The sequence below is a fragment of the Geotrypetes seraphini genome, chromosome 9 (genome assembly GCF_902459505.1).
Source record: "Geotrypetes seraphini chromosome 9, aGeoSer1.1, whole genome shotgun sequence".
In the NCBI taxonomy this organism is placed as follows: Eukaryota; Metazoa; Chordata; class Amphibia; order Gymnophiona; family Dermophiidae; genus Geotrypetes; species Geotrypetes seraphini.
Genome location: NC_047092.1, coordinates 124,896,158 through 124,923,892, shown reverse-complemented (window position 1 = coordinate 124,923,892; position 27,735 = coordinate 124,896,158). Strand labels below are relative to the sequence as shown.

Below are 27,735 nucleotides of genomic sequence, written 5' to 3'. Positions count from 1 at the left end.
GGAAATATATGCACCTATGTGGCTTTATAAAATTGCCCTCACCAGAAGCTCTTTAAAAAAGGTACACTTGCTTTTACCATTACATATACAGTTATTTTTATTTGATATACCAGAATTATTAACAAAAAAATGTTAAACCAAAGCAATTTACAATAATAAAACCAAGGGTGACAGTTAAAAATCAATAAAGACAGACAGGGTAGATAGACCATGACAAGGAAACTAACGGAACACAATTAGGTTTACAGTGTGTTATAGAGAAAAACAAAGAGGGAAACAACAAAAGGTAAAAGATAGAACTGTAGAGATTTCTGCCATGGGCCGGCAAGGTAAATGTTCTGATGCTTGTAGAATTCATATGGCACATCAGAGCATTTACCTTGCCAGCCAGCAGTAGTAGAAACCTGTACTACAGCTTTGTAAAAGGTGACCTAAGTGTGTACTGTAATTTATCCTTCAAATGTGAAATATCATTAATAAATTTTTCATATATCTTGTAAGATCTTCAGATGTGCTTCTCAGGAGCTATATTCGTGCTACATAAGATTTTTTGCACAGCAATCTTCATTTGATCTAGCATTTTTCGTTTTTTTTAGAACCTTCTTTAAATCTTGTAAAAACACTGTATGAACACTTACTCTTAAAATACTTTCATAATATCAATAATGCACTTATCTTTTGTTAATTCTGTAGCATATTGTCGGTTAGGGACATGTTGCTCCAACATGTTTCACCTTTCGGCTTTTTCAAGGAAGACCCCCCAACATTTAATCGCTGCCATCCTGACAAAGGTTAAAGCATACAGATCTCCCAACACAGGTTAAACAATCTAAAACTGAATATGGCTAAAACAGAGCTGCTCATCTTCCCGCCTAAACCCACCTCTCCCACTTCCCTCATTCTCTGTATCTGTGGACAACACTCTCATCCTTGCTGTTTTGTCTGCTCGTAATCTCGGGGCCATCTTTGCCTCCTCTCTCTCCTTCACTGCCCAGATACAACATATTGCTAAAACCTGCCGCTCCTTTCTCTATAATATTACCAAAATAGATGACTGCTGGAGCTACATGGACAAAGGTCAGAATGTACTTCTCATCCAAATGGACATGAGTGCAGCCTTTGACACACTTGGCCTTGAGATCCTACTATCCAGATTATTTGAGACTGGGATCAATAATACAACACTTTCCTGGTTCTCATCCTTCTAAAGACAACTACATGTTCTAGCGAACTCAGTATTCTCTAATCTGAGAACCGCAAAATACAGAGTACCCCAAGGTGTGCTTTTTTATCCCCATTTCTATTCAACATCTACATCAGACCAGCCCTTGATATTGCAAAGAAACATGGAATTGGTGTACACCCTCTATACACAACTCTACATCCCTCTAGGCAAGGCACAGTCCTCACAACTAGAGACCCTACAAACCTGCCTTGTGGAGAATAAAGCATGGATGGCAACCAACAAACTTCAACTGAACCTATCCAAGACTGAACTTTTATGGATTCACTGTGATTCATGCTCTGCTTCTCGTCCTTGCATCTCCTGGGACAATACCACTCTGGTACCCCAAGACCAAGTGTCCAGCTTGGGCATTATACTGGACGCTGGTCTGACTTTCAACACAAATCTCCAAGGTAGTATCCTCCTCCTTCTACTATTTACGGTAACTAAAGTCCATCCGCTGTTACTTCACTGATTCTGACTTCACCCAATTGTTATATGCCTTTGTTCTATATCGCCTGGACTATTACAATGGTCTTTACACTGGTCTACTGGCTAAAGAACAGAACCGTCTACAAAGAGTCCAAAATGCTGTAGTGCGACTCCTAAAAAACCTTGGCCCTTTCGACCATATCTCCCCAGTACTGATCCAGGTCCACTGGCTCCCAATAAAACACAATATGCAATATCTTCAAACAACTATTATTAGTGACCTGACACCTGACTTTGTAGCGAAGAAACTCTCAATAATCCACTCTCAGCGGTCCCTCCATTCGCAATGGGAACAGACTTTCCAACCCTCCAGCAAACAGCCTTCACCAGAAGACAGCCCGTAAACGATCATAGTCCTATAGAATATCTAAATTATGGAATCAAGTCCCTCTTGCCATTAGGGCAATTGATAACCTATTGACCTTCCGGAAAGCAGTACAGATGCTTCTTTTCATGGACCGGATCAATTCTGGTCTCAAATTTTGACAGACCTTGCTTCAACGTACCTTACCTCAGAACACTTATGCCTGCTAACCAGTTCTTCTACCGTTCACTGCAGATATACAATCCTGAAAGAGCTAGCACAGTAAAACTGAAAAACAGAATCTGCAGACCATCTGACAAATGGTTTGACACCAAACTTCTACAACTCAAACGGCAATGCAGACAACTGGAAAGAGACGGGGGAAAAAAGAACCAAGAACACACTAAAGTAGCATGGAGAAGCCAAATAAAACAATATAAGATGAAACTAAAGGAAAAACGAAAAGCATACTATTCCAAACTGGTAGGCTTGGAAACCCAAGACTTAAAAAAACTATTCAAAATAGTAAAAAACCTCACCGACATCAAACCATACCTAGCTGCACAAGGAACCCACCCACCAATTATCAGACTACTTCAAAAACAAGATCACTATAATCAGAACCACCTTCAACAGCACTCCAAACCACCTCGATGAGATAATAATATACCCTGCAGCAGGAGAAGCCATTGCAGCAGACAGGACCTGGTCCGACTTCCCATCAGTACAATGGCCTGATATGAATCGACTTTATAAAAAATACAGCCAAGCATCATGTGACCTGAACAACTGTCCCACTTATCTGATAGCAAATGCCTCCCCCAAATTTAGAGCTCGCCTCATGCAATGGGTACAAACTATGCTCACGATAGGTCAATTCCCACAGCACTTAGGCGAGATCATAATCATCCCAATTTTGAAAGATCATAAAGGCTTAATCGATACCCCTTCCAACTACAGACCCATCGCCTCAATACCAATATATGTTAAACTAATAGAAGGACTAGTTGCACAATACCTCACAAACTACCTGGAAGACCACAACCTACTTCGCCCCTCACAATCAGGGTTCAGAACCAAGCATAGCACGGAGACACTACTAGTAACTCTCCTAGACACAGCCCGTCAACACCTTAGCAAAGGCAGAAGGATGTTGATAATTCAACTTGATCTCTCTGCTGCATTTGACTTGGTAGACCACACCATACTGCTACAGATACTAGGAGCCACAGGGATCTCAGGCAGGGTATACACCTGGTTCCAAGGATTCCTTAAATCAAGAACATACAGAGTAAAATCAAATTATATTAACTCAGACCCCTGGTCTAACCCCTGTGGTGTACCACAAGGATCACTACTGTCGCCAATGCTCTTCAACCTCTTTATATCCTCCCTCGGGTCTACTCTAGATAACCTAGACATAACATCATTCAGCTACGCTGAGGACATCACCATTCTCCTCCCCTTCGACTCATCATCCCCTACTACTACAGAAAAACTGAAAAAACACTAGAAGCAGTGGAAAAATGGATGACAGACCACAAATTGAAGCTGAACTCGTACAAAACAAAATTTCTACTGCTTGAAAATGACAAAACCCCATCCATTACAGAATTAAAAATAAACGCCACCAAATATCCTATACAGTCCGCTCTTAAACTCCTAGGAGTGATGATAGATAGATGCTGCACCATGCAGGTCCAAATCAACAAGACCACCCAGAAAGCCTTTTTAATCATGCGCAATCTGCGAAAAATAAGAAAATTCTTCGACAAAGAGCAATATAGGCTCATAATCCAATCCCTTGTCCTAGGTCTAGTGGACTATTGCAACATCCTCTACCTACCATGTCCCGTAAATATGATAAAACAATTACAGACTATACAAAATACAGCCCTCAGACTGATCTATTCACTAAGCAAATATGACCACAACACCACTGCCTATCTAGACTCTCACTGGCTACCTATACAGCGCGAATTCAATTCAAACTATACTGTCTATTATTCAAAGCAATAAATGGCACTGCCCCCACATATCTAAACAATCGCCTAAACTGGAACAACTTAATTAGACAAAGGAGAACTCAGACCCCATTTACCTACCCTCCACTCAAAGGTACTCAGCGCAAGAAGATGTATGACAACCTACTAGCGCGCAAGCAGCGAAATTTGACCACTCCATCTCCATCATGCTGCCAACAACGAACGACTTCAAATCATCTCAAAAATAAATCAAAACCCTGCTATTCAAAAAATGTATCTAGATATCAATTCTTATCCCCTTGTCCTTCCCCTTTCTTGTAAATTTCCCTCCAAAGTCTCTACAACTCTTGTAATTTTCACTCCAAAGACTCAATCATGTAAACAGCACCCTAACTTTCACTTCAAAGACTCAACCACGTAAACAGCACCCTAACTTCCACTCCAAAGACTCAACCAAGTAAACAGCACCCTAAATTGTAATTTTCCTGGAAATGTCCAGTTAACTTCTTTTGTAATCCGCCTAGAACTGCAAGATACTGGCGGAATAGAAGTCACTAATGTAATGTAATATGTTAATACCCATTCATGACTCTATGATTTATTTTCTTAGTTTCTGCAAAGCATGTGTTCTTAGTCACAATCTCTATAAGTGGTAAGTTATTGATTCTATAGCTTTGTGCTTTGATCCTGTAGCATGTTATTGACTCTATAATGTACATATCTCTGTTCCTGAAAACTTTGTGTATGCATCCTTGTAACCCATTCTGGGCTCCTGGGGAGGACAGGCTATAAAAATGAATAAATAAATAAATGAAATCTGACCCTTCCTCTCTGAGCACACACCAAAACACTTATCCACACCCTCATCACCTCGCACTTAAGACTACTGCAACTCGTTACTCTCAGGCCTTCTGCTTAGCCATCTCGCTCACCTCCAATCCTTCCAGAATTCAGCTGCACAACTTATATTTTGGGAGAGCCGCTATACTCATTACCTCTCTCCTAAAGTCACTTAATTGGCTTCCCATCCATTTCCGAATACAATTCAAACTTCTCTTACTGACCTACAAATGCACTCATTCAGCTGCCCCTCATTATCTCTCTTGACTTATGTCCTCCCTATGATCCCTCCTGTGAGCTCCGCTCAGTTGATAAGACCCTCCTATCTGTGCCCTTCTCTTCAACTGTCAACTCCAGAATCCATCCCTTCTGCCTTGCTGCATCATATGCTTGAAACAAGTTGCCCAAATCCCTACAGTGGACTCCCTCTCAGGCAGTGATCAAGGCCCAGTTAAAAGCCCACCTCTTTGAGAGTTCTTTACTCCTCTCACCTTGGGTTCTACATTCCCAACCTTATATGTCATATCTGTCTGTCCAAGTTAGATTGTAAGCTCTTCCAAGCAGGGACCATCTATAAATGTCAAAATGTACAGCATTGCTTATGCCTTTCAGCATGATACAAGTAATAGTAGTTACCTTTCTCTGTACCCTTTCTAATTCCACTATGGGTCTCATTTTCAAAAGAGAAAAACGTCCAAAAACTGTCTTTGGAAGGCTACATTGGCTTAAAACATCTAATCAAATATCTTCAGAAACACTTTCTGTAGCACTGGATGCTTAGGTAAAGACATCCAAAAGGTAGGCATTTCATAGCGGAATTAGGAGATAAAAGTCTTTGCACCATAACAGGTAGTAAAAGGATTTGTCTGTGCACTCCAAAACATGCCTAGAGTTAGAACTGTTTTAAAAGTGAGTAAAGTGAGTAGCAACTTGTCTTTTGACCCACTAGTGATTTGGTTGCGATGGAAAGCGGAGAGCAAGAACTTTGAACTACTAAGAGTAGCTGAGTGTTGTATTGCCTGTCTGTGTCCCTGTCACAACCTTTACCTTACCAATCCTGCTCCTCTGTCTGCTACCTCCCTCACCCCACACCCATACCCATACCTGCAAGACCCTTCCAACTCTGGCCTCCTGAACACACAGTAAAGTCCAGTCTCTGCACTGCCTGAGCACACCTGCTGGCCCATGCCTGATGGGCTGTTTTAGCGGGACTATAGTTCTTCCCTGCCCTCTTTCCCCATGTGTCTGTGCTGTTCTGGTGTTCTTGCCCTGCAATGCCCCCCATCAGAGATCCCTCTTTTAACCAAAGATTTTATACAAGAGAGATTTTAATGATTGCATAATTAATTTTTTTTATGATGAGAATATTTTTGCATGATTTTACCTGTAAGTAATAATTTTAACCTTCTATTTATGAATGGTTTTATGGTACAAAGCTGTTACCTATTGTAAATACATGCACTGTATTTGTATTATTGAAAGCGATATCTGTTAGCATCACTTTTAACATGTGATTTGATGTCACAGTATTATCATATGTGGACATTCTTTGACACACTTGTATATCTCCTAACAATTGTCACCCTGATTTGAAATTTGTACCATATCACTTCTCTTGCTAACCTGTTTTTCACAGCATTATCTTGTCATGTTTGGATAAATAAACATTCTTAAACAGTCCCTTGTCACATGTCCTTCATTGTAACATGTCCCTTGAACTTAGCTGATTACATATTTCCTAAGGCTATATACAGCATGTCTCAGAGACGTCGTCTTATCACCATGGGAACATCCTGACATCAATACCGATGTTCTCCATAATTGATTATGGGATGGACATTTTATGAGGAACAGTAACTCAGGGCTCCTTTTTACTAAGCTGTGCTAGCGGTTTAACACGCGTAATAGCGCGCTAAACCGCCAGCTGCGTTAGCCGCTACCGCCGCCTCTTGAGCAGGCGGTAGTTTTTGGCCAGCGTGGGGGTTAGCGCGTGAAGAAAAGTCGCGCGTGTTAACCCCGCTAGCGCAGCTTAGTAAAAGGAGCCCTCAGACTTGGATGCACTTTTGCTGGACATTTCTATTAAAAGATACGAAAATAGCAGCAGTGCCAATAAGAACTAGCAGGATAATTCACATAAACCACCGTATAAACTCTGCAAAATATATAAAGCACTCAATATAACAACGCAAAATAAATAAATAAATAAGAATCATCTGAAGTCATCTGTTCTCCTTTTAAGCCAGGTCTGCGCCATGCCGGTGGCCCCTCCTTCCTGCCTCCTTTGCGTACCAGACAGCTGCTTTGAATGCGGCAGCTGTCTTTGGCCTTTTTGACAGCATTGGTTCCTGAAGAAAGAGCCTTTTTCACTCTGAAACCAGCTTGGTCAAACCATGATGAGGTGTTAGTAACCTCAGCTATGCTCTACGCTGCTCTGTTGAAATCTGCCATGGGACTCAGCTAAGTGTTTGCATATTATTATTGTTTCCATCTTCCTACAGAGGGGGCTAGGACTTGTATGGATATTCACATTTTTTAAGTTTGTGATTAACCGCCTTATTACTCTATTTATTTTTGCACTTTTTGAAATTTATTATTTGATTGCACTATTAGGCACAGCACACATGATGTACCGATGATGGTATGTGGGCTTTAATGAGACTTGCTATCTCGTTATTAAGCCTTCTAACTGGCGCTGGAACGGTGGTTTTATACCGCCCCTCATGCTAGTCTAGTTGCACTGAGGATATGTCTTCACTTATTCTTCTTATTATTTTTTGCATTATTATATTGAGTGCTTTATATATTTTGCAGAGTTATACAGTGGTGTATGTGAATTATCCTGCTAGTTCTTATTGGAACTGCAGCTATTATTGCATTTTTTAAGCACCTACTGCAGCTTTAAGAGATTTTTCATTAGGGACATTTCTATTAGCCATTTTCGATACATAGGATATAGTCTGTACATTTATTTTTTTATCATCACTGGTAATTTTTGTGCATTTTCAATAGAACATCCAAAGTCGGACTTGGATGTCCTATCAAAACTGCCCCTCTACATCTCTTCTGAGATGCAGCAAAGTGTGGTCTCACCATGGAGCAATACAGAAATATTATGATATTCTTTGTTTTATTCTGTATTCCTTTCCTAATAATGCCTAACATTTTCTTTGCTTTTTTGGCCAACACTGCACACTAAGTAGAAGATTTGAACATATTGTCTATGACGACACATTTTCGTTTCATGGAGGTGACTTTTAATGCGGAATGCAGCATCATGTGGCTATAATATGGGCTATTCCCAGCAAGCATCACACTTAACCACGTTAAACTTCTGCCATTTAGAGAGTGGTGAAATTCAGTCATGCTCCATATTGTTTTATGCCTTTAATTTTGGCTACTATAATGGCATGTATAACATTATACAGATATGTTATCCATACAAAGTTATATTTTTTGCAGCCTGCAAACTATTATCCTCTATAGCCATAGGTTCCACAATTCGAAAGCTCTTCATTCATTCTTCAATTCATTCAATTCTTCAATTCATTCATATATGAGAGTTTTTAGAAGGGAGATAGGACCCACCCAGATTTTATGTTTCGACAGAACACAAGGGTCCATTGATAAGAGAATAGAAATAAAGTATGCAGAAAGGTGTCTTACCTATCCTTCCCTTTATTGCCAATGCAGAGCCAGAAAAAAACATGGACAGAAAGAGCAACAATCAGTGAAGAAACAGGTATATGCTTCCCAGCATGTCTTGAGCTTGGGCCAATTTATGTAATTTATCTTTTCAGTTAGAGGGCATTTATCTAGGAAGTAGCCATTTCATAAATACAGGATACAGGGCTAGATGGACCATTGGCCTGACCCAGTAAGGCTATTCCTATGTTCTTATTGGTCTTTCTCCTTTGGGAACATTCAGCTATCCAAGACCCAAAAATATGCTGCCAGTTTTGACTATACATAATACCACAACTATATCTTTCAGTGCCGCTCTCTCTTCTTAATAGATTGCTTTAGTCAAACTATAGGGCTTCAGACATGCCATTTGGTCACCTCACAATTTTTTGTGTTTGTTTGGTTGCCAAAATTCTTCTCACTGGCTATGGCTTCTTCACTAGCCCCTACTCAATATGTTTCACATTTTTTTGGTTTTTTTAAAGTGCTTTATTATATCTCAAACTTATTAAAGTGCTTAATGTTAATAACTTAACCGTTATAAAAACTGGTTAAAACTTATCTTATTATATTCTTTTTCTTGATGATCTTATCTCATCGGGAAAGGGACCTGTCATATCCGACATGTTTCGCCGACAAAAAAATTTCTATGTGGATCGGGATGGTGCAGAATAAGTTGTGAAGGGGGGACCTTTTCTTGAAGCAGCCTGTTGGCAAAACATGTCGGATATGACAGGTCCCTTTCCTGATGAGATAAGATCATCAAGAAAAAGAATAAAAGAAGATAAGTTTTAACCAGTTTTTATAACGGTTAAGTTATTGACATTAAACACTTTAAGCACTTTAATAAGTTTGAGATATAATGAAGCACTTTAAAAAAACCAAAAATTGTGAAACATTTTGAGTAGGGGCTAGTGAAGAAGCCATAGCCAGTGAGAAGAATTTTGGCAACCAAGCAAACACAAAAAATTGTGTAGTGACCAAATGGCATGTCTGAAGCCCTGATAGTTTGACTAAAGCAATCTATTAAGAAGAGAGAGCGGCATTGAGAGATATAGTTGTGGTATTATGAATGGTTTACCAATGCCAGAGTATTGACTGAGATTATAACGGGCCAGTTTTGACTAAGCATCTTATTCTATATACTGTGCCTAATAAATCAGCACTGAAAAGAACTGCACTTAGCACGATTCTATAAAACACCTCTGCAGTTAAGTGCAGTTTATAGAATTACACATAGTGCCCATACGTGTAACTAACATTTAGGCACATCCATTTATGACAATGAAAACCAGGCCTAATTACCTCTAAGTTCTGCACAGATTGGACATATTTTATAACGGTGCACCTAACTTTTAGGAACACCCACAATCTACCCATGCTCCTCCCCTAGCCAAGCCCCCTTTTAATATACATGCACTAGAATTAATGCATACCACTTTATAGAATAAAAACATAAGAGTTGGTATACTGAGACAGGTCAAAGGTCCATCAAACCCAGTATCCTGTTTCTAACAGAGGCCAAGCTAGGTCACAGCTAACTGGCAAGATTCCAAGAAGTAAACAGATTTTATTCTGCTTATCCTAGAAATAAGCAGTGCTTTTCCTCAAGCCATCTCAATAATGGCTTATGGACTTTTGTTTTAGGAAATTAGCCAAACATTTTTTAAACCCTACTAAACTAACTGCTTTCACCACATTCTCTAGAAAAGAAAGTGATGTAATTACAGGTAAACAACAAATATTTTCCTTGATTTAGTCTGAGAAATAAATTAAGACACCCCACATATCCTCTCACTTAAAGTGACTCAAATCACACACGTGCACATGATTAGAACATCGTTACTCAGCATTTTGAAGGAAGTTTGCCTTACTTAAACCTCAGACATTTAGTCTGGTGTGCTCATGACTGCTGTGGTGAGAGTAAACACCATGGTGGAATCAAAAGAGCTATCTGAGGCCTTCAGAAAGAAGATTGTAGCAGCTTATAAGTCTGGTAAGGGATTTTAAAAGATCACAAAAGAATTTGACATTAGCCATTCCACAGTCCAGAAAATAGTGTACAAGTGGAAGACTTTTCAAACAACTGCCAATATGCCCAGGTCTGGCCGTCCAAGCAAGTTGACTCCCAGAGCAGACCGCAAGATGCTATCCCTAAAATGTCATCACGGGACCTACAGATACTGTTGATGTGAAAGTGCATGCCTCTACAATCAGAAAGAGACTATATAAATTTAACTTGTATGGGAAGTGTGTAAAGAGGAAACCTTTGTTCTCTACGAGAAACCTGACTGACTGAAGTTTGCCAGAGAGAATGTAGACAAACACCTGGAATAGTGTTCTATGGACAGATGAGTCTAAAATTGAATTATTTGGACACCAGAAAAGAGTTCATCGCAGGTTGTTTCATTGTAGCTGTGCTGAAACAGCCACACTGAATCTCCCATTCTGCTGATTGGCTGAACACTTTCAACAGCATGACGCAGAGGGCAGCATCTTCTGTGAGATCCCGGGCTCTGATCCTGGCTGGGAGGCAGTGGAGCTTCTAGCCTGTGCAGGACATAGGGGGCAGCATGCTCTGCAGGGTCCTGGCTAGTGGACAGTGGGACTTCTGGAATGTGTTTCATGCTGGTAGCTGGTAGGAGACCTGAGCTCCGATCCTTGCTGGGGGCTTCACCCTGTAGGCCCTACAAACTTGCAGTGTTAGCTGGCAGTGCTGGCAGAATGGGACAATTCAAGAGGTATGGGGGAGCATTGCCCACCAAATGAGGCATGAATTGTCTCATTCCATGCTGGGGTCATCGCAGCTGATTCAGCTGAAATGGCTGTGATGAAACGGCCACAATGAATCATCCCAGATCCTTGGCAGGTACCCCTTACTCTGGCTGCCAAGGAGTAAACAGCCTTTTTGACACCTCAAATCCTGTTTCAGTTTATGGAGCTGCTTTTTGGCCTCTGTGGGGCTAAAGTAACATTTCAACGCCTTGTCAACTGCCTTCTGAAGATGCTTTGACAGTTACACAACCACTTATCTGGATGATATTGTCTTTTATAGTGAGGACTGGATAACCCACCTAATCCAGATGGAGGCAGTCCTGCATAGTCTGAGAACATCTGGATTAATGGTAAATTCTAAGAAATGCTTCCTGAGAGGACAAGGAGATCAACAGCTTGGGTATTCTATCAGAAAAAAGCAGGTGAGACCCCAGATCTAGAAGGTGAAAGAAATCATGCAAGTGCCCGTGTTACATTCTAAGAATCAGGTACAAGCATTCCTGCGACTACCTGGCTGTTACCAACATTCAGGGCAGGATTAATTTGTCGAGGGCCCCTAGGCACACAAGTACACTGGGCCCCCTGCCCTGCCCCACCCCACCATGCGCCCAGGCGGAAACAGGAAGCTGTGTCAGATGGAAGCTTTGGGCAAGCAGCACCGCTTGCAAAATTACAGTTTCCGTTGCCTTTCTTACCCACGTTGCTTACATGTCTTACTTTCCGTCAATTGGGGGGGGGCGTATTGCTGATCGGGGGGTCCGCATTGCCGATCGATGCTGGAAGGGCCCATCGCCGTTTGGAAAAAACAATGTTCATGTCCTCCTTCATTGGCCCCCCTGACCATTTCGGGCCCTAAGCATGTGCCCACTGGGCCTATTGGTTAATCATGCCCTGCCAACATTACATTACATTACAAGGTTTGCTGAGAAGGCAGAGGCATTGACTCACTTCCTGCAGAAGTCAACCACTGAGCTGGTGCATTGAATAGTACTTTAACTCTGGGACTCTAGTCCAGACATAAGCTGTTTGTGCTGCCTTTCGAGAGCCAAACTAGTGCACATGGTGGCCTTATCAAATCAAGCCACAGGATATGTGTATATACATTTTTTTAAAAAATTTCTGGAGGGCCACCAGTCAGTTAAATTTTCAGGATAGCCCTAATGAATATGCATGGGGCAGATTTGCATGCCTGTCACCTTCATTATATGCAAATCTCTCTCATGTATATTCATTAAGGCTAGCTTGAAAACTCGACTGGCTGGTAGTCCTCCAGGACAGGGAGGGAACCACTGCTAAAGAAGAAGTTATGTGGGTTTTTTTGTTTGTTTGTTTTATGTAAATCTCTATATATTAAAAGCAAACACAACTGATTCACACAGAAGAGTCAATACTTTTCCAAATTATTCCGTGGTTCATGGGGGACTTTACTCTCTGTTCCCCCATGTTACAAACAGTTCTAGTCCCTCTCCAGAATCCCCACCCCCCCATTCCCCAACCCTCCCAACACAAAATAGGTACAATGGTTCCAGGTAGGTACAAGTAATAATAATAATAACAGTTTATATACCGCAATACCGTTAAGTTCTATGCGGTTTACATAAGATTAGTGGGGTACAAGTTGAGTTGACGTACAAGTTGAGTTAACTTAAGGGATGTGGGAACAATGGGGAGAAAGGGCAAGAGAGGGGAAGGAGGGAAGTGGGTCAGCTGTCTAGGTATTTCAATGATAAGTACAATGATAAGCTTTTGTTTTGGTTTTTTACTTATGTCTTAAGAAACAATGAGGATCCAATCCAAACTCATGAACACTCATTAATTTCAATGGAAGCAGAAAGCTCAGGAGATTCTGATCCAGAACTTTTCTGGCAGCAGGAATTCCTATGGATGAGACATGAAGGAAAAGAGTTGGAGGGTGGAGGGGTCATTGGGATGTGACCAAGGAAAAGAAGAATTAAGAAAAGGACAGAATGGAATGGAAGAAATAAGCAGATGAAAAGCAGGAAGCAGAGTAGATAGATAAGGCAGAAGAAAAAAAAGGAGAGAGATCGAGAGAGAGATCAGGCTAGAACCAGGACAGGGCTTACTGACCTGGAATATCTGGTTTTGGATGCATAAGATGGAATGGCAGCTCTGCAACTACCTCACTGTGGAAATACAGAAAATTATGTAAACTTTTGCAAAATCAATTCTTCAGCTGAAATATGAATGTCCTCTAAACCTAGACACTTAACTGTACCCATGATAGATCTACAGCAGGGGTGTCAAAGTCCCTCCTCGAGGGCCGCAATCCAGTTGGGTTTTCAGGATTTCCCCAAAGAATATGCATGAGATCTATTAGCATACCATGAAAACAATGCATGCAAATAGATCTCATGCATATTCATTGGGGAAATCCTGAAAACCCAACTGGATTGTGGCCCTCGAGGAGAGACTTTGACACCCCTGATCTAAAGCTTAGCTCTCCATACTGAGATTATAAAACATTAGCCACGGTCTCTGTGTTCCAGCTGCTGCTGAACACTTTTCCTTAGGCAAAACTGATTCCTTTATCCAGCTAATAACAGAATCTTATCTTAAGTCACAACTAATCCCTGAATTCCTACTGCCATCTAATGTCAACTCCCAAAGCATTCAGCCACAGTTCTTATCTACCCTTCAAGCCCTGAATGTATCACATGCTGAGGAAAGCTAGATCCTACTTCAGCCAACAACACTTTGCCATCCTTGTCCAATCCATCATCCTCTCCAAACTAGATTACTGCAACGCCATCTACTTAATTATATTAAAAAAAAAGTATTCTAAGACTCCAGCTAATCCAGAATACTGCAGCCAAACTGATCTTCTCAAAACGCAAGTCTGACCATGCCTCCCCACTCCTTGCCAAACTTCATTGGCTCCCAATAATCTCCAGAATCCATTTCAAATGTTCCTGCCTGGCTTTCAAGATCATTCACGGAATCCTGCCTCCTCTTATCCCACTGTCTTTCAACTCCTCCAGTCCCAACTCCTCCAGAACTGCCCAAAGGCTTAAACTAGCCTTCCCCTCTCCACGCGGCATCCACTATTCAGGCAAACTGGGAAAATCCCTTCTCTTCAAAATCACAGGTCTTTGGAATGACCTCACCACCCCGCTGCGGAACCTGAGCTCCCTTCAGTTATTCCGCAAACAACTGAAAACCTGGCTTTTCAGCAAATTGTAGCTCTATCCTTCCCCCCCTTTCTCTCCCCCCTTCTACACATAAGTTCTTGTAATCCTTTTTCTTCTTCTCTACCCACTATTTTAAGTTCTTGTAAACCGTGTCGAGCTCCATTCTCATGGAGATGATGCGGTATATAAACTTAAGGTTTAGATTAGATTAGATTAGATTGTGCTCAACTGTACCTGGAAGTAAGGGCTCCCAAGACACTGTTGGAATAAATAAAACAGAAAGATATTGATTAGATTGACTCTACTGTTGAGGTTACAAAAAGCCCACTAGTTTGTTTTTTTTCCATCAGAACAAAAAGGATTAACTAAATTAAACAACAACAACAAAAAAGATGAGACACCCCAGAGTAGGGCTGCCCAAGTCTGGTCCTCGAGATCTACTGGCAGAACAGGTTTTCAGGATATCCACAATGAACATGCATGAGAGAAATTTGCATACCAAGAAGGCAGTGCAGGCAATCTCTCTCATTGGCCTACCAGTAGATCTCAAGGACCGTACTTGGGCAGCCCTGCCCCAGAGACTGTAGTGTTGCATATTTTCACTTAGGGATTCCATATTCAAAATTTCTGCTTCTCCAGTGAACTAGAAGTGTGTCATTCACATGCCTCAACAGGAAGATGCTCAAAACCTAATGCTGGTGCTAGAGGTGATTAGCGCCAGACTAGCACCATTGTTAGTGAGTGCAGAATGCTCAGAGGGCTAAAGCACAGGATACAATGTGTGCACCAAAGATTAACGTAAATAGCATGCAAATGTAGGCAAACGGATGTTAATAAGGTAATTTCCTAATCTCTCCCAAACAGCACACAAACCAAAGACTTACTTATTGCTGAAAACCTAACGCCAGTTCAGCGCAGGCATTAGGGTGTTTCAAGAGAGGATTCTCCACAATTCTATCTTTAAAATCAGCTAGTTTTTATTTAATTTAGAAGCAGAAGGAAGTCCATGCAAGCCCCTAAATGCTGGCAGTGATAGTGAGATGAATACGTGTGAATCAGAGCAAACCCAAAGCTGAAAACACACATTGGCACCTGTTTCCAGCTTAAATATGAGTGTTTCAAGTAAAAAAAATATTGGAAAGCTCATATTTAAAGATGCAGAAAACAGGCACCAATGTGCACTTCACCTTCTTGTTTTCCTGGTACAAAAGCACAAGAGCTGAGCTCTGCCCTCTGCTCACTACCCTAGCCAGAAGTTTAACTTATCCCCTCTAACTGTAACCCTTACCCTACCATCCTTTTTGTCTCTCTTGATTGTTTAGATTGTAAGCTCATACAAGCAGGGACTGTCTCCTTTGGGACTCTGTACAGCGCTGCTTATGTCTGGTAGTGCTCTAGAAATGATTAATAATAGTAGTAGTAGCTTACTGCAGAGCTCTTGTGCACATATGGCAGGCAAATTCCTCTCCCTTAGTTTTCCAATGCTCAATGCTAACAGCGTGCATATAATTTGCATGCTATTAGTGTCGAACATTGGGAAGATTTTTGCTGTGCAGTTCTTATGGTATTTTCCAGCACTGTTCCTTACAGCACCGGAGTTTTGAGCATTGGCTCACAAGTAATTAACACTTCTTCGCTATGTCACCTGAGCTTGAAACCTGTCAGCACTTCCTTTCTGCTAGCAAAGGTCAGTGGTTACACTGGGATCCACTAACTGTATGTATAGAACAATGCAACCACATTTATTTATTTATAATCCACTTTGTTCCAAAGCGGCTCATAATGAACATACATAATATAAGGACATAAGTTATCCATAATGATATGAATCACAGAAATAGTCATAAAACTTAAATAAAAGTGAATTCTGTTTAGTCTGCCATAAAAATTGTATGTTTGCTTTATATTTTTTGGTCCTCCATGATTTTTTGTAATCTTGCTCTACTCTTTTCTATTTTTTTAAATTGGGGTTTGAATAGAGACACGTTATTGGTTATTTACTTTAATCTATAATTTCCTGGAAAATTTCTGAATGTAACTCTATTTCTATAACAAGTGTAAGCTTAAAATATTTGAAAATTTCATTAACCCTCCCCCCCAAAAAAATAAAAAACAAACTTAAATAAAAGAAGGAGGTACATTTCACAAAATATAAGAAAGCTTATGCAAAGAAGTGAGTTTTCAGTAGTTTTTTGAAGTGTAACAGGTTGCCACAAAATCTCAAAATTCCTGACAATGCATTCCATAAATCAGGATCCGCAATGGAAAAACAAGATTTCATCATCCTCACATATCTCACCTCTTTCCTTTTACATATATCCAAAAACAAACATTTTTCAGACCTTAATGTTCTATGCAGTTTATACAGTGTTAGACACTTTGACAGATAGTCTGGTAAGCCGTTATAGATCCCCTGTTGGACAAATTTCAAAATTTTGAATTGTATACAGAGGTGTATTGGAAGCTAGTGAAGCTTCTTCAAAATGGGTGAAATATATTCGTAACAAGATACTCATGAGATGTCAAAAAATTCAACCAAACAATTTAGAAGATCTTTTTTACCAAGATTGATCTTCTGCTATAGACTTTTGATTCTCTAGGAGATCCTTTTACCAAGATGGACACTATCCCCCTCTTCTACAAAACTGCAATAACAGTTTTTAGCACGGTGAGCCACGCTGAATGGCCCGCGCTGCTCCCGACACTCTTAGAGTTCCTATGAGCATCAGGAGCAGTGCGGGCCATTCAGCGAAGCTCTCTGCACTATAAACTACTAGCGCAGTTTAATATAAGAGGGGTTATGTTATAGATTTTATAAATTTCATGTGATTTTTTAAAAAACCATTTGCACTAATAAAGTAACTGTTTGGTTGAAGTTTTTGACATCTCATTTGCCTCCCTTTGTTGGTTTGCTTGCAATATTTTTGAGGCAAATATTTTCTTTCCCCTTCTGTATTGCCCATAATGAGATGCTCCCATCAAAATCCTAGCTGCTGAGTTCTGAACAGTCTGTAACACTTTAATACGAATGGAAAGCATGTCTAAGTAGATGCCATTACAGTAATCAAGCTTTGACAAAACCATTGTTTGCAGCACCCGTCTAAAATCCCAACTGGATAGAATATTTTTCAGTTGAGACAACTTTCGCAAGGCAAAATACGCAACTTGTACAACTCTCGCTACTTGCGCTTTCATGGATAATTTTGAATTAAGAATAACACCTAGCATCTTAGTCTCCTCGCTAATCACAATCAGGTGCTCATGCAATTGGACCTCTCTAGACCACAAGTGTTCATTAGCATCTCCCAAAATCATTATTTCTGTTTTGGCTATATTCATTGTAAATCCATTGCAATGCATCAACTCATTGATCTTAACCATATAGTGATTTAACTCAAGAAACAACGTATCTCCCTAGTTCTGAATCTTAAAAAAAGAACTGAATGTCATCAGCATAAGAACATAAAAATAGCCTTACTGGGTCAGACCAATGGGCCATCAAGCCTAGTAGCCCATTCTCACGGTGGCCAATCCAGGTTACCAGTACCTGGCCAAAACTCAAAGAGCAACATTCCATGCTACCAATCCAAGGCAAGCAGAGGCTTCCCCCATGCCTTAATAACAGACTATGGACTTTTCCTCCAGGAATTTGTCCAAACCTTTCTTAAAACCAGCTATGCTATCCGCTTTTACCACAACCTCCAGCAACGCGTTCCAGAGCTTAACTATTCTCTGAGTGAAAAACTATTTCCTCCTATTGGTTTTAAAAGTATTTCCCTGTAAGAGACACCTGCTCCGCCCCCCCGTTCCCGCAGGAGGACACCATATTTAAAAACAAGAAACCCGACGCCAGCGCCACACAAGCCAGCTCGAACGGGCCGGCGTGGGAGCCCTGCTCCGCCCCCCCGTTCCCGCAGGAGGACACCATATTTAAAAACAAGAAACCCGACGCCAGCGCCACACAAGCCAGCTCGAACGGGCCGGCGTGGGAGCCCTGCTCCGCCCCCCCGTTCCCGCAGGAGGACACCATATTTAAAAACAAGAAACCCGACGCCAGTGCCACACAAGCCAGCTCGAACGGGCCGGCGTGGGAGCCCTGCTCTGCCCCCCCCGTTCCCGCAGGAGGACACCATATTTAAAAACAAGAAACCCGACGCCAGCGTCACACAAGCCAGCTCGAACGGGCCGGCGTGGGAGCCCTGCTCCGCCCCCCCGTTCCCGCAGGAGGACACCATATTTAAAAACAAGAAACCCGACGCCAGCACCACACAAGCCAGCTCGAACGGGCCGGCGTGGGAGCCCTGCTCCGCCCCCCCGTTCCCGCAGGAGGACACCATATTTAAAAACAAGAAACCCGACGCCAGCGCCACACAAGCCAGCTCGAACGGGCCGGCGTGGGAGCCCTGCTCCGCCCCCCCGTTCCCGCAGGAGGACACCATATTTAAAAACAAGAAACCCGACGCCAGCGCCACACAAGCCAGCTCGAACGGGCCAGCGTGGGAGCCCTTCTCCGCCCCCCCGTTCCCGCAGGAGGACACCATATTTAAAAACAAGAAACCCGACGCCAGCGCCACACAAGCCAGCTCGAACGGGCCGGCGTGGGAGCCCTGCTCCGCCCCCCCGTTCCCGCAGGAGGACACCATATTTAATTCGACCCAGGGTCAACGGCACGCCGACGAAGGCGCATGACAAAGGCGCATGCGCCTTAGTGCGCGCCTTTGGGAAGCGACTGCAGGGACGACTGCCGAATACAGAAATTGCCAACACTACCTAACGTAGAGGTGAGTGAGAATAACCACCTAACACAACCAGGAAATCACACTAGACCACCAATACCAAAACCCAAACAAACAATTACTAATTAACTCAACTACAAACAGGAACCCGACCAGCCTACATACCGAGGCCCTCCAAAGTTCCAGCAAATTCCACAACAATTTCTTTCAGCCACACACAGAATGGATACAAGCACACCAAAACTCATCCTTGCTATCCTACTACTATCCCTCTTCACAGACAAATGGAAAACAACCGGATACCACACACAGCCAATCCCAATCATTACAGTACCAAACAAATCGGTCCTACAAACCAGAAAAACCCAAACCCCTAGAACCTTGATCCTCTGTTCACCATCCAACCAAACAAGCATACCCACAATCTGGGGAAAAAGACATACAACAAAAGCCAAGATAAGCTTTCAAAGACCCCAGACAACACAAAAAATACTATCAAATATAGCTCCTACCCACTGCCCACTCACAAAAATCACACAAATAGCATGTTCATACTTAAATATACGATCGGTAGGTCCAAAAACAGAACTAATCAAAGACTGGCTAATCAAAGAAGACCTAGGATGCCTCTTCCTCACTGAAACCTGGCTCACATCCGACAAAGACCCTCACATTATAGAAATCTGTCCCAAAGGATACAAAATTGAACTAGTATGCCGAGCAAACAGACGAGGAGGAGGGATTGCAATCATAGCAAAAAACAACTTCAACATCAAAGTCCTAGCCAAGCACTCCTCCCCCCATCTAGACCTTCTAGCCTGCCAACTTTCTGACACCACCCTAACAGGAAATCTAAACTGCCTTCTATGCTACATCACCCCAGGAAAATGAAACATAACTAAACATGAACTAGAAGAGTTCATCCTCCAGAACTCGCTTTCCTCTACAAACAATCTGATCCTTGGTGACTTAAACCTCCACCTAGAAGACCACTCCTCCAAACAAGTAGAAGATATTATATCAATCCTCAGTACCCTATCGTACCAGATCCTCAACCCGGAACCAACACATGAAAAAGGTCATCAACTCGATATCGCAGCATACTCATCCCCAAACTACAACACACAAAACATCCAAATCACCAATGGCGCCTGGCAACCCACCCTATGCTCGGACCACTATAAATACAACTTCACCATCAACTGGGAACATACCAAAAACAAACCCACCCCCCTCAAAACAAGCTATAAGACTAGACAGAAAATCGAACCAAACACATTCTGGAGCGCAGTGGACCCAGAAATAGATTCCAGCAACCCTAGTGAATTCATAAACACCTGGCGGTCTCTCAGCGAATCGACCTTGAACAAACTAGCACCACTAAGAGAAAAAAAACAAAATACATAGACAATCAGATAAATGGTTTGACACCGAACTCCTACAACTAAAAAGGAAATGTAGACAACTAGAAAGGGCATGGGCAAAACAGAAACAAGTTATTACCAAAATAGAATAATAATAATAATAATTTTATTTTTTATATACCGCCATACCCAGCGAGTTCTAGGCGGTTTACATCAATTCAAAAGGATCTACGTTATCCAGCAGATTTACAAACAAATAAAATAAAGCAGTTTAGTAACAAGTAAAAACTGAAATTGACCGAGGATGGGGGAGGTTGTTGAAGACGTGGAAGAGAGGAGCTGAAAAAGGGGGGGGTGAATGCAGGGGGGGGAAAGGAAATTGTGAGCGGGTGGGTCCGTTAGAGGTCTTGTTTGCTGAAAAGGTAAGTTTTGAGAGATTTTCTGAAGTCGAAGTAGGAGGGGGCCTCGAGGATCATTTGGGCCAGCCATGTGTTGAGCTTGGCTGCTTGGTAGGCGAAGGTTTTGTCTATGAATGGAATGGAATGGAAAATCCAACTCAAGCAATACAAAATCAAATTGAAGGAAAAACGCAAAGACTACTACTCTAACCTCATAGGCACCGACAAACCAGACACAAAAAAACTGTTCAACCTAGTAAGAAACCTCACCGACACTAAACCATGTCTAGCCACCCAGGAAAACCTAACACCTACAGCCTCTCAATTAGCAGACCACTTCAAAAATAAAATCATCTCAATTAGAACAACATTCAACAACTCACAATACAACACAGACAAGATTCTAACAAAACCCACAACAGCCGAAGCAATATCAGCAGACAGGTTCTGGACCGACTTCCCTAAAACCCAATGGACCGAATTGGACAGGCTATACAAAAAATATTGCAAATCAGCATGTGATCTGAATAACTGCCCACCATACCTACTAGCAACAGCTTCCACCAACTTCAAAGCTTGCTACACATTATGGCTGCAAACCACACTCAGGGAAGGCCAGTTCCCACCAGACCTCGGAGAAATTATAATCACGCCAATACTGAAAGATCCCAAAGGTCTAACAAACAGCCCATCAAACTACAGACCAATCGCTTCTATCCCTACATACGTCAAAATAATAGAAGGACTAGTCGCACAACAACTGTCCACGTACCTTGAATCCCACAATATCTTACACCCATCCCAATCCGGATTCAGAACCAACTACAGTACCGAAACTCTACTAGTATCTCTACTAGACATAGTTCGAAGTCACCTCAGCCAAGGAAACAAACTGCTAATCATCCAATTTGATTTATCAGCTGCATTCGACCTAGTGGACCACGACATACTCCTCCAAATACTAGACGCAATAGGAATTTCAGGTAAAGTTCATAACTGGTTCAAAGGCTTCCTCAAAAATAGAACATACAGAGTCAAATCTAAAGACATTCTATCTGAACCATGGTCCAATCCATGTGGAGTACCACAAGGCTCTCCCCTCTCTCCCACACTTTTCAACCTATTCATATCCTCCCTAGGCACCGTCCTAGACGCCCAAAATATTACTTCTCTCAGCTACGCGGACGACATTACCATCCTCCTTCCATTCGACATACATAACCCAATCTCCACAGAACACCTGAAAACTACATTGGAAACAGTGGATAAATGGATGATAGATCACAAGTTGAAGCTGAACTCTGACAAAACCAAATTCTTATTACTAGAGAAAGACAAAAAACCATCCCTAACAGAACTGGAAGTAAACTCAATCAAGTACCCTATACAGAACTCCCTCAAAATCCTAGGAATACACTTAGACAGATGCTGTACAATGCAAACACAAATCCAAAAAATCACCCAAAAAGCATTCTTCACAATGCGAAATTTAAGAAAAATCAGAAAATTCTTTAAAAAAGACCAATTCAGGATCATTGTCCAATCCATGGTACTAAGTATCGTCGACTATTGCAACAGCCTCTACTTACCCTGCCCGACCAACACAATAAAAAAACTACAGACCATCCAGAACACAGCCCTCAGACTCATATATTCACTCAGCAAATACGACCACATTACCAATGCATACCTAGAATCCTACTGGCTACCAATAAAAGCAAGAACACAATTCAAACTCTACTGTCTCATTTTCAAAGTAACCCATGGCACGGCACCCAGTTACCTAAATAACCGTTTTCACTACTACCACCCACCAAGAAAAAGGAGAACACAGAACCTCTTCACCTATCCACCACTCAACGGTACCTGTCGTAAGAAACTCTATGACAACCTCCTGGGGACACAGGCAGCCAAAATAGACTCTGACATCTCTAAATTACTGACCAAAACAACAGACATAAAAGAGTTCCGCAAAGAAATAAAAACACTACTGTTCAAAAAATATCTCCCATCACTCTAACCACCGCCCAATGAGTTCCCATTCAACGACTTCGGAATCACTCATCCATATTATCTCTTTGTCTGTGATCAAGAATGTACTGTAACTCTTCTACACTACACCCGACTTAACTGATCGAGTTGACATGTATTACCTCTGCAAAATGCATTATCTTCTGCTATATGTATTATCTTCTGTAATAAGTAATATCTTCTGTGAAATTGTAATATCATAACTCTTCACTGTTCCTGTAACTTACTCCTATCCTGAAATGTAATTCTACTGGAATGTCCCAGATATTTTCTATATTGTAATCCGCCTAGAACCGCAAGGCACAGGCGGAATAGAAATCCGTAATGTAATGTAATGTAATATCATTCAGCAATTTTCCTAAAGGGGAAAGATATATATTGAAGGTCATGAAGTGCATGACAAAAGAGCGGGACTTGGGTATGATTGTATGTGATGATCTTAAGGTGGCCAAACAGGTTGAAAAGGTGACAATGAAAGCTAGAAGTATACTAGGGTGCATAGGGAGAGGTGTGGCCAGTAGGAAAAAGGAGGTATTGATGCCCCTGTATAGGACTCTGGTGAGACCTCATTTAAAATATTGTATACAATTCTGGAGGTTGCACCTTCAAAAAGATATAAAAATGATGGAGTCGGTCCAGAAGAAGGCTATTAAAATAGTGCATGTTCTTCGTCATAAGGCGTATGGGGACAGACTTAAAGATCTCAATCTGTTTACTTTGGAGGAAAGGCGGGAGATGGGAGATATGATAAGAGACATTTAAATACCTACATGATGTAAATGTGCATGAGTCGAGCCTCTTTCATTTGAAAGGAAGCTCTGGAATGAGAAGGCATAGGATGAAGTTAAGAGGTGATCAGCTTAGGAGTAATCTAAGGAAATACTTTTTTACAGAAAGGGTGGTAGATGCGTGGAACAGTCTCCCGGTAGAGGTGGTGGAGACTGTGTCTGATTTCAAGAAAGCCGGGGATAGGCACGTGGTATCTCATAGAGAGAAGAAGAGATAATGGTTACTGCGGATGGGCAGATTAGATGGGCCATTTGGCCTTTTTCTGCCATCATGTTTCTATGAACAAAGTGGCAGATAAAGCTAATCCCTGTGGGACACCTCGCGATAACAAAACCTCAGATGAGACCTTACCATTACTTCAAACACATAACTTCCTATCAGTCAAAAAAGATTTAAACCATTCCCATACTGTTCCTACAATTCCCAACTGCCTTAACCTCCATAATAATACTTCAGGATTGAGGGAATCAGAAGCAGCGAAAATGTCCAAAAAGACAATGCAGAAACAGTGTCCCTGGTCAATTCCTATGCATAACTCATCTATAGATGCCAACAGTAATGTCTCAACACTATGATTATTTAGGAAATCAAATAGATTTTATCCAGACAATAAGTGTCCCCTATAAATTTCTCCAATTGTGGCAAAACTATTTTCTCCATAATCCTAGCTAAGAAAGGCAAGATTGATACAGGTCTGTAATTAGCCATTTGCTTTCTCTCCAGATCTAACTTCTTTAGTACCAGTTTAACTGTACCAAGTTTACAGCTCTCTGGAAAAATTCCAGAGGCAGAAAGAATAAGGAACACAAATATAGTATGTCAGGTGCAACTCTGGGAAAAAACGAACAGGAAAAGGACCTGGGTGTACTAATTGAGAGGACCCTGAAACCGTTGGTGCAATGCACGGCGGCAGCAAAGAACGCAAATAGAATGCTAGGCATGATAAAGAAGGGAATCACGAGTAGATCGGAGAAAGTAATAATGCCGCTTTATAGAGCAATGGTCAGACCACACTTGGAATACTGCGTCCAACATTGGTCTCCATATCTAAAAACTGCTGGAGAGGGTGCAGAGATGAGCAACAAAGCTAGTGAAAGGTATGGATACGAGGAACGACTTAAGAGACTAGGGTTGTTCTCCCTTGAGAAGAGGAGATTGCGAGGGGATCTGATCGAGAGGTTGGTCGTAACAGGAAGGGATTTAAAAGCTGTGTGCATTAGTCTTTGTGAGTACATTACAATATCTGTCTATGTATTTCTTCTTTTTATAAAATATGTAAGCTTAATATGAGAATGTAACTTTTTAGGTATAAGAATGTAATTTTTAGGAATGCTTTTGTGACATGCCCATATGAAGGTATAGAAATGAGCCTTATATGGAAGCAAATAATTTGGACCAGTTAGATTGTAGCGAAGGAATGTCATCATTTAGGATATATATGGATGTGTAACTGGTAAAACGTTGGAATTTGTTACTAGCAAGGCCAGCTTTTGGCTTCTGTAATAATTCTCATGATGCAAACAACCTTATGATTAACCATACCTGATAATGAATACATAATAATTTTGCTTTTATAAAACATTTGCATCATTACATTATTCATTTTTACAAACCTAGAGTAGCTATGAGTACTTGCTTGTGTGCAATTATCCTGATCAAAGGGGCTATAGCTGAACTACTTCAACTGATAGCCAATCTGTCGATCAAATCAGGAAAGGTTCCAGAAGACTGGAAGGTGGTGAATGTTACACGGATCTTCAAGAAAGGTTCGAGGGGTGATCCGGTAAATTACAGATCAATGAGTCTCACCTCGGTACCGGGAAATATGATAGAGGCGCTGATAAAGGACCGCATCATTGAGCACTTTGATAGGGCACGATTTGATGAGGACCAGCCAGCATGGCTTCAGCAGAGGAAGATCTTGCTTGATGAACTTGCTACACTTCTTTGAGGGAGTAAACAGGCGGATAGACAAGGGTGACCCGGTCGACTTTGTATATCTGGATTTTCAGAAAGCTTTTGACAAGGTTCCGCATAAACGACTACTTTGAAAAATTGCGAACCATGGAATCGAGGGTGAAATACTCACGTGGATTAAAAATTGGCTGGCGGGTAGGAAACAGAGAGTGGAAGTAAATGGACAATACTCGGACTGAAAAAGCGTCACCAGTGGAGTGCCGCAGGGTTCGGTGCTTGGTCCCATGCTCTTCATTGTTGAAGTATTTTCGGACTTGTCTTAAGTTGCGAATGCCTTCTGAACCGTTTTGCTGATTTGACGTTGCATGGTGCAGCCTTTGTCTATCATTATTCCCAGCAGTTTTAGGTTGGATTGTAAGGGATATGTGATGGAGTTTATTTCTAGGTTTATTATGATTGGGGTTTTGTTTCTTTCTAGAAGTAAGAATTTGGTTTTGTCTTGGTTCAGTTTTAATTTGTGGTCTCTCATCCATTTTGACACTGTTTCTAGTGCAATGTGTAGTTTGTTGTTGTTTAGGGTAGTTTGGTCGAAAGGCAGGAGGATGGTGATATCATCTGCAAGGCTGTATGACGTTATGCCTTGTTTGTCTAAGCATGTGCCAAGTGTGGCTATGTAAAGGTTGAAGAGTGTTGGTGACAGTGGGGAGCCTTGGGGGGACTCTTCAAGGGTTGTTCCAGGATTCTGATTGTTCATTGTTTGCTTTTATTCTGTATCTTCTTGAGCGGAGGAATCCATCAAACCAATTGTAGACTTTGCCTGTGAGTCCTATTGGATGTCATGATCTACTAGGTCGAATGCCGCTGCAAGATCGAGTTGTATGAGTAGCATTTTTGTTGCCTTTGCTTAGGTGTTGTTTGGCTGTGTCTAGGAGAGAGACTAGTAGTGCCTCTGAATCCTGATTGTGAAGGGTGAAGAATGTTGTGGGTTTCTAAGTATTCAGTGAGAAGTTTTGCTATGAGGCCTTCCATTAGTTTGACATATAGTGGTATTGAGGCTATAGGTCTGTAATTAGATGGCTGATCTGTTGCTCCCTTTGGGTCTTTCAGAATAGGAGTTATGATGATTTTGGTGACTTCTTGTGAAAATTGACCCTCTGTGAGCATGTAATTAATCCACTGCATGAGGTGGGTGCGGAATCTAGTGTTGGCAGCTTTTAACAGGTATGGGGGACAGTGGTTGAGGTTGCAGGCTGCATGATTGTATTTTTTTAGAGTTTGTTTAGTTTGTGCCATTGTGTGTCTGGGAAATCTGATCATTTTCTGTCTGCTGCATAGGCCTCATTTTCTTTAGGTGGTATCGAGATTTCGTCGAGGTGGTTTGAAGTCCTGGTGAAGGTGTTTCTGGCTGTTGATATTTTGTTTCTGAAGAATTCAGCCAATTGATTGGCTGTGGGGGGAGGGGCTGTTTTGGAGGGTACTGGGGAAAGGCAACCTAGAAAAAGACTTGGAGGTATTGGTGGATACAACGATGAAGCCAGCGGCACAATGTGCAGCGGCCTCGAAGAAAGTAACAGAATGTTGGGCATTATCAAAAAAGGTATCACTACCAGAATGAAGGAAGTAATCCTGCCGTTGTAGCGAAGGATGGTGCACCCGCATCTGGAGTACTGTGTCCAATACTGGTCGCCATACCTTAAGAAGGATATGGCGATGCTCAAGAGGGTCCAGAGAAGAGCAACAAAGATGATAAAGGGTATGGAAAACCTTTCATATGCTGAAAGGCTAGAGAAGCTGGGGCTCTTTACCCTGGAAAAGCGGAGACTTAGAGGGGACATGATAGAGACTTATAAAATCATGAAAGGCATAGAGAAGGTGGAGAGGGACAGATTCTTCAGACTAGCGGGGACATCAAAAACAAGAGGGAATTCTGAAAAACTGAAAGGAGACAGATTCAATACGAATGCTAGGAAGTTCTTCTTCACTCAGAGGGTGGTGGACACCTGGAATGCACTTCCAGGAAAGGTGATAAGACAGAGTACAATATTTGGT

The 27,735-nt window shown here is 41.6% G+C and overlaps 1 protein-coding gene across 1 annotated transcript in view; it reads right to left on the bottom strand.

The window, feature by feature from the left end:
- SAG (S-antigen visual arrestin) overlaps positions 1 to 27,735 on the bottom strand; it is a 121,762-nt gene that overhangs the window by 5,142 nt on the left and 88,885 nt on the right. Inside the window, exons 12-14 of the mRNA XM_033957766.1 lie at positions 14,686 to 14,709; positions 13,391 to 13,446; positions 8,510 to 8,519 (exon numbers count right to left, since the gene is read on the bottom strand). Of these exons, the coding sequence (XP_033813657.1) occupies positions 8,510 to 8,519; positions 13,391 to 13,446; positions 14,686 to 14,709 (90 nt within the window). The remainder of the gene's footprint in view (positions 1 to 8,509; positions 8,520 to 13,390; positions 13,447 to 14,685; positions 14,710 to 27,735) is intronic.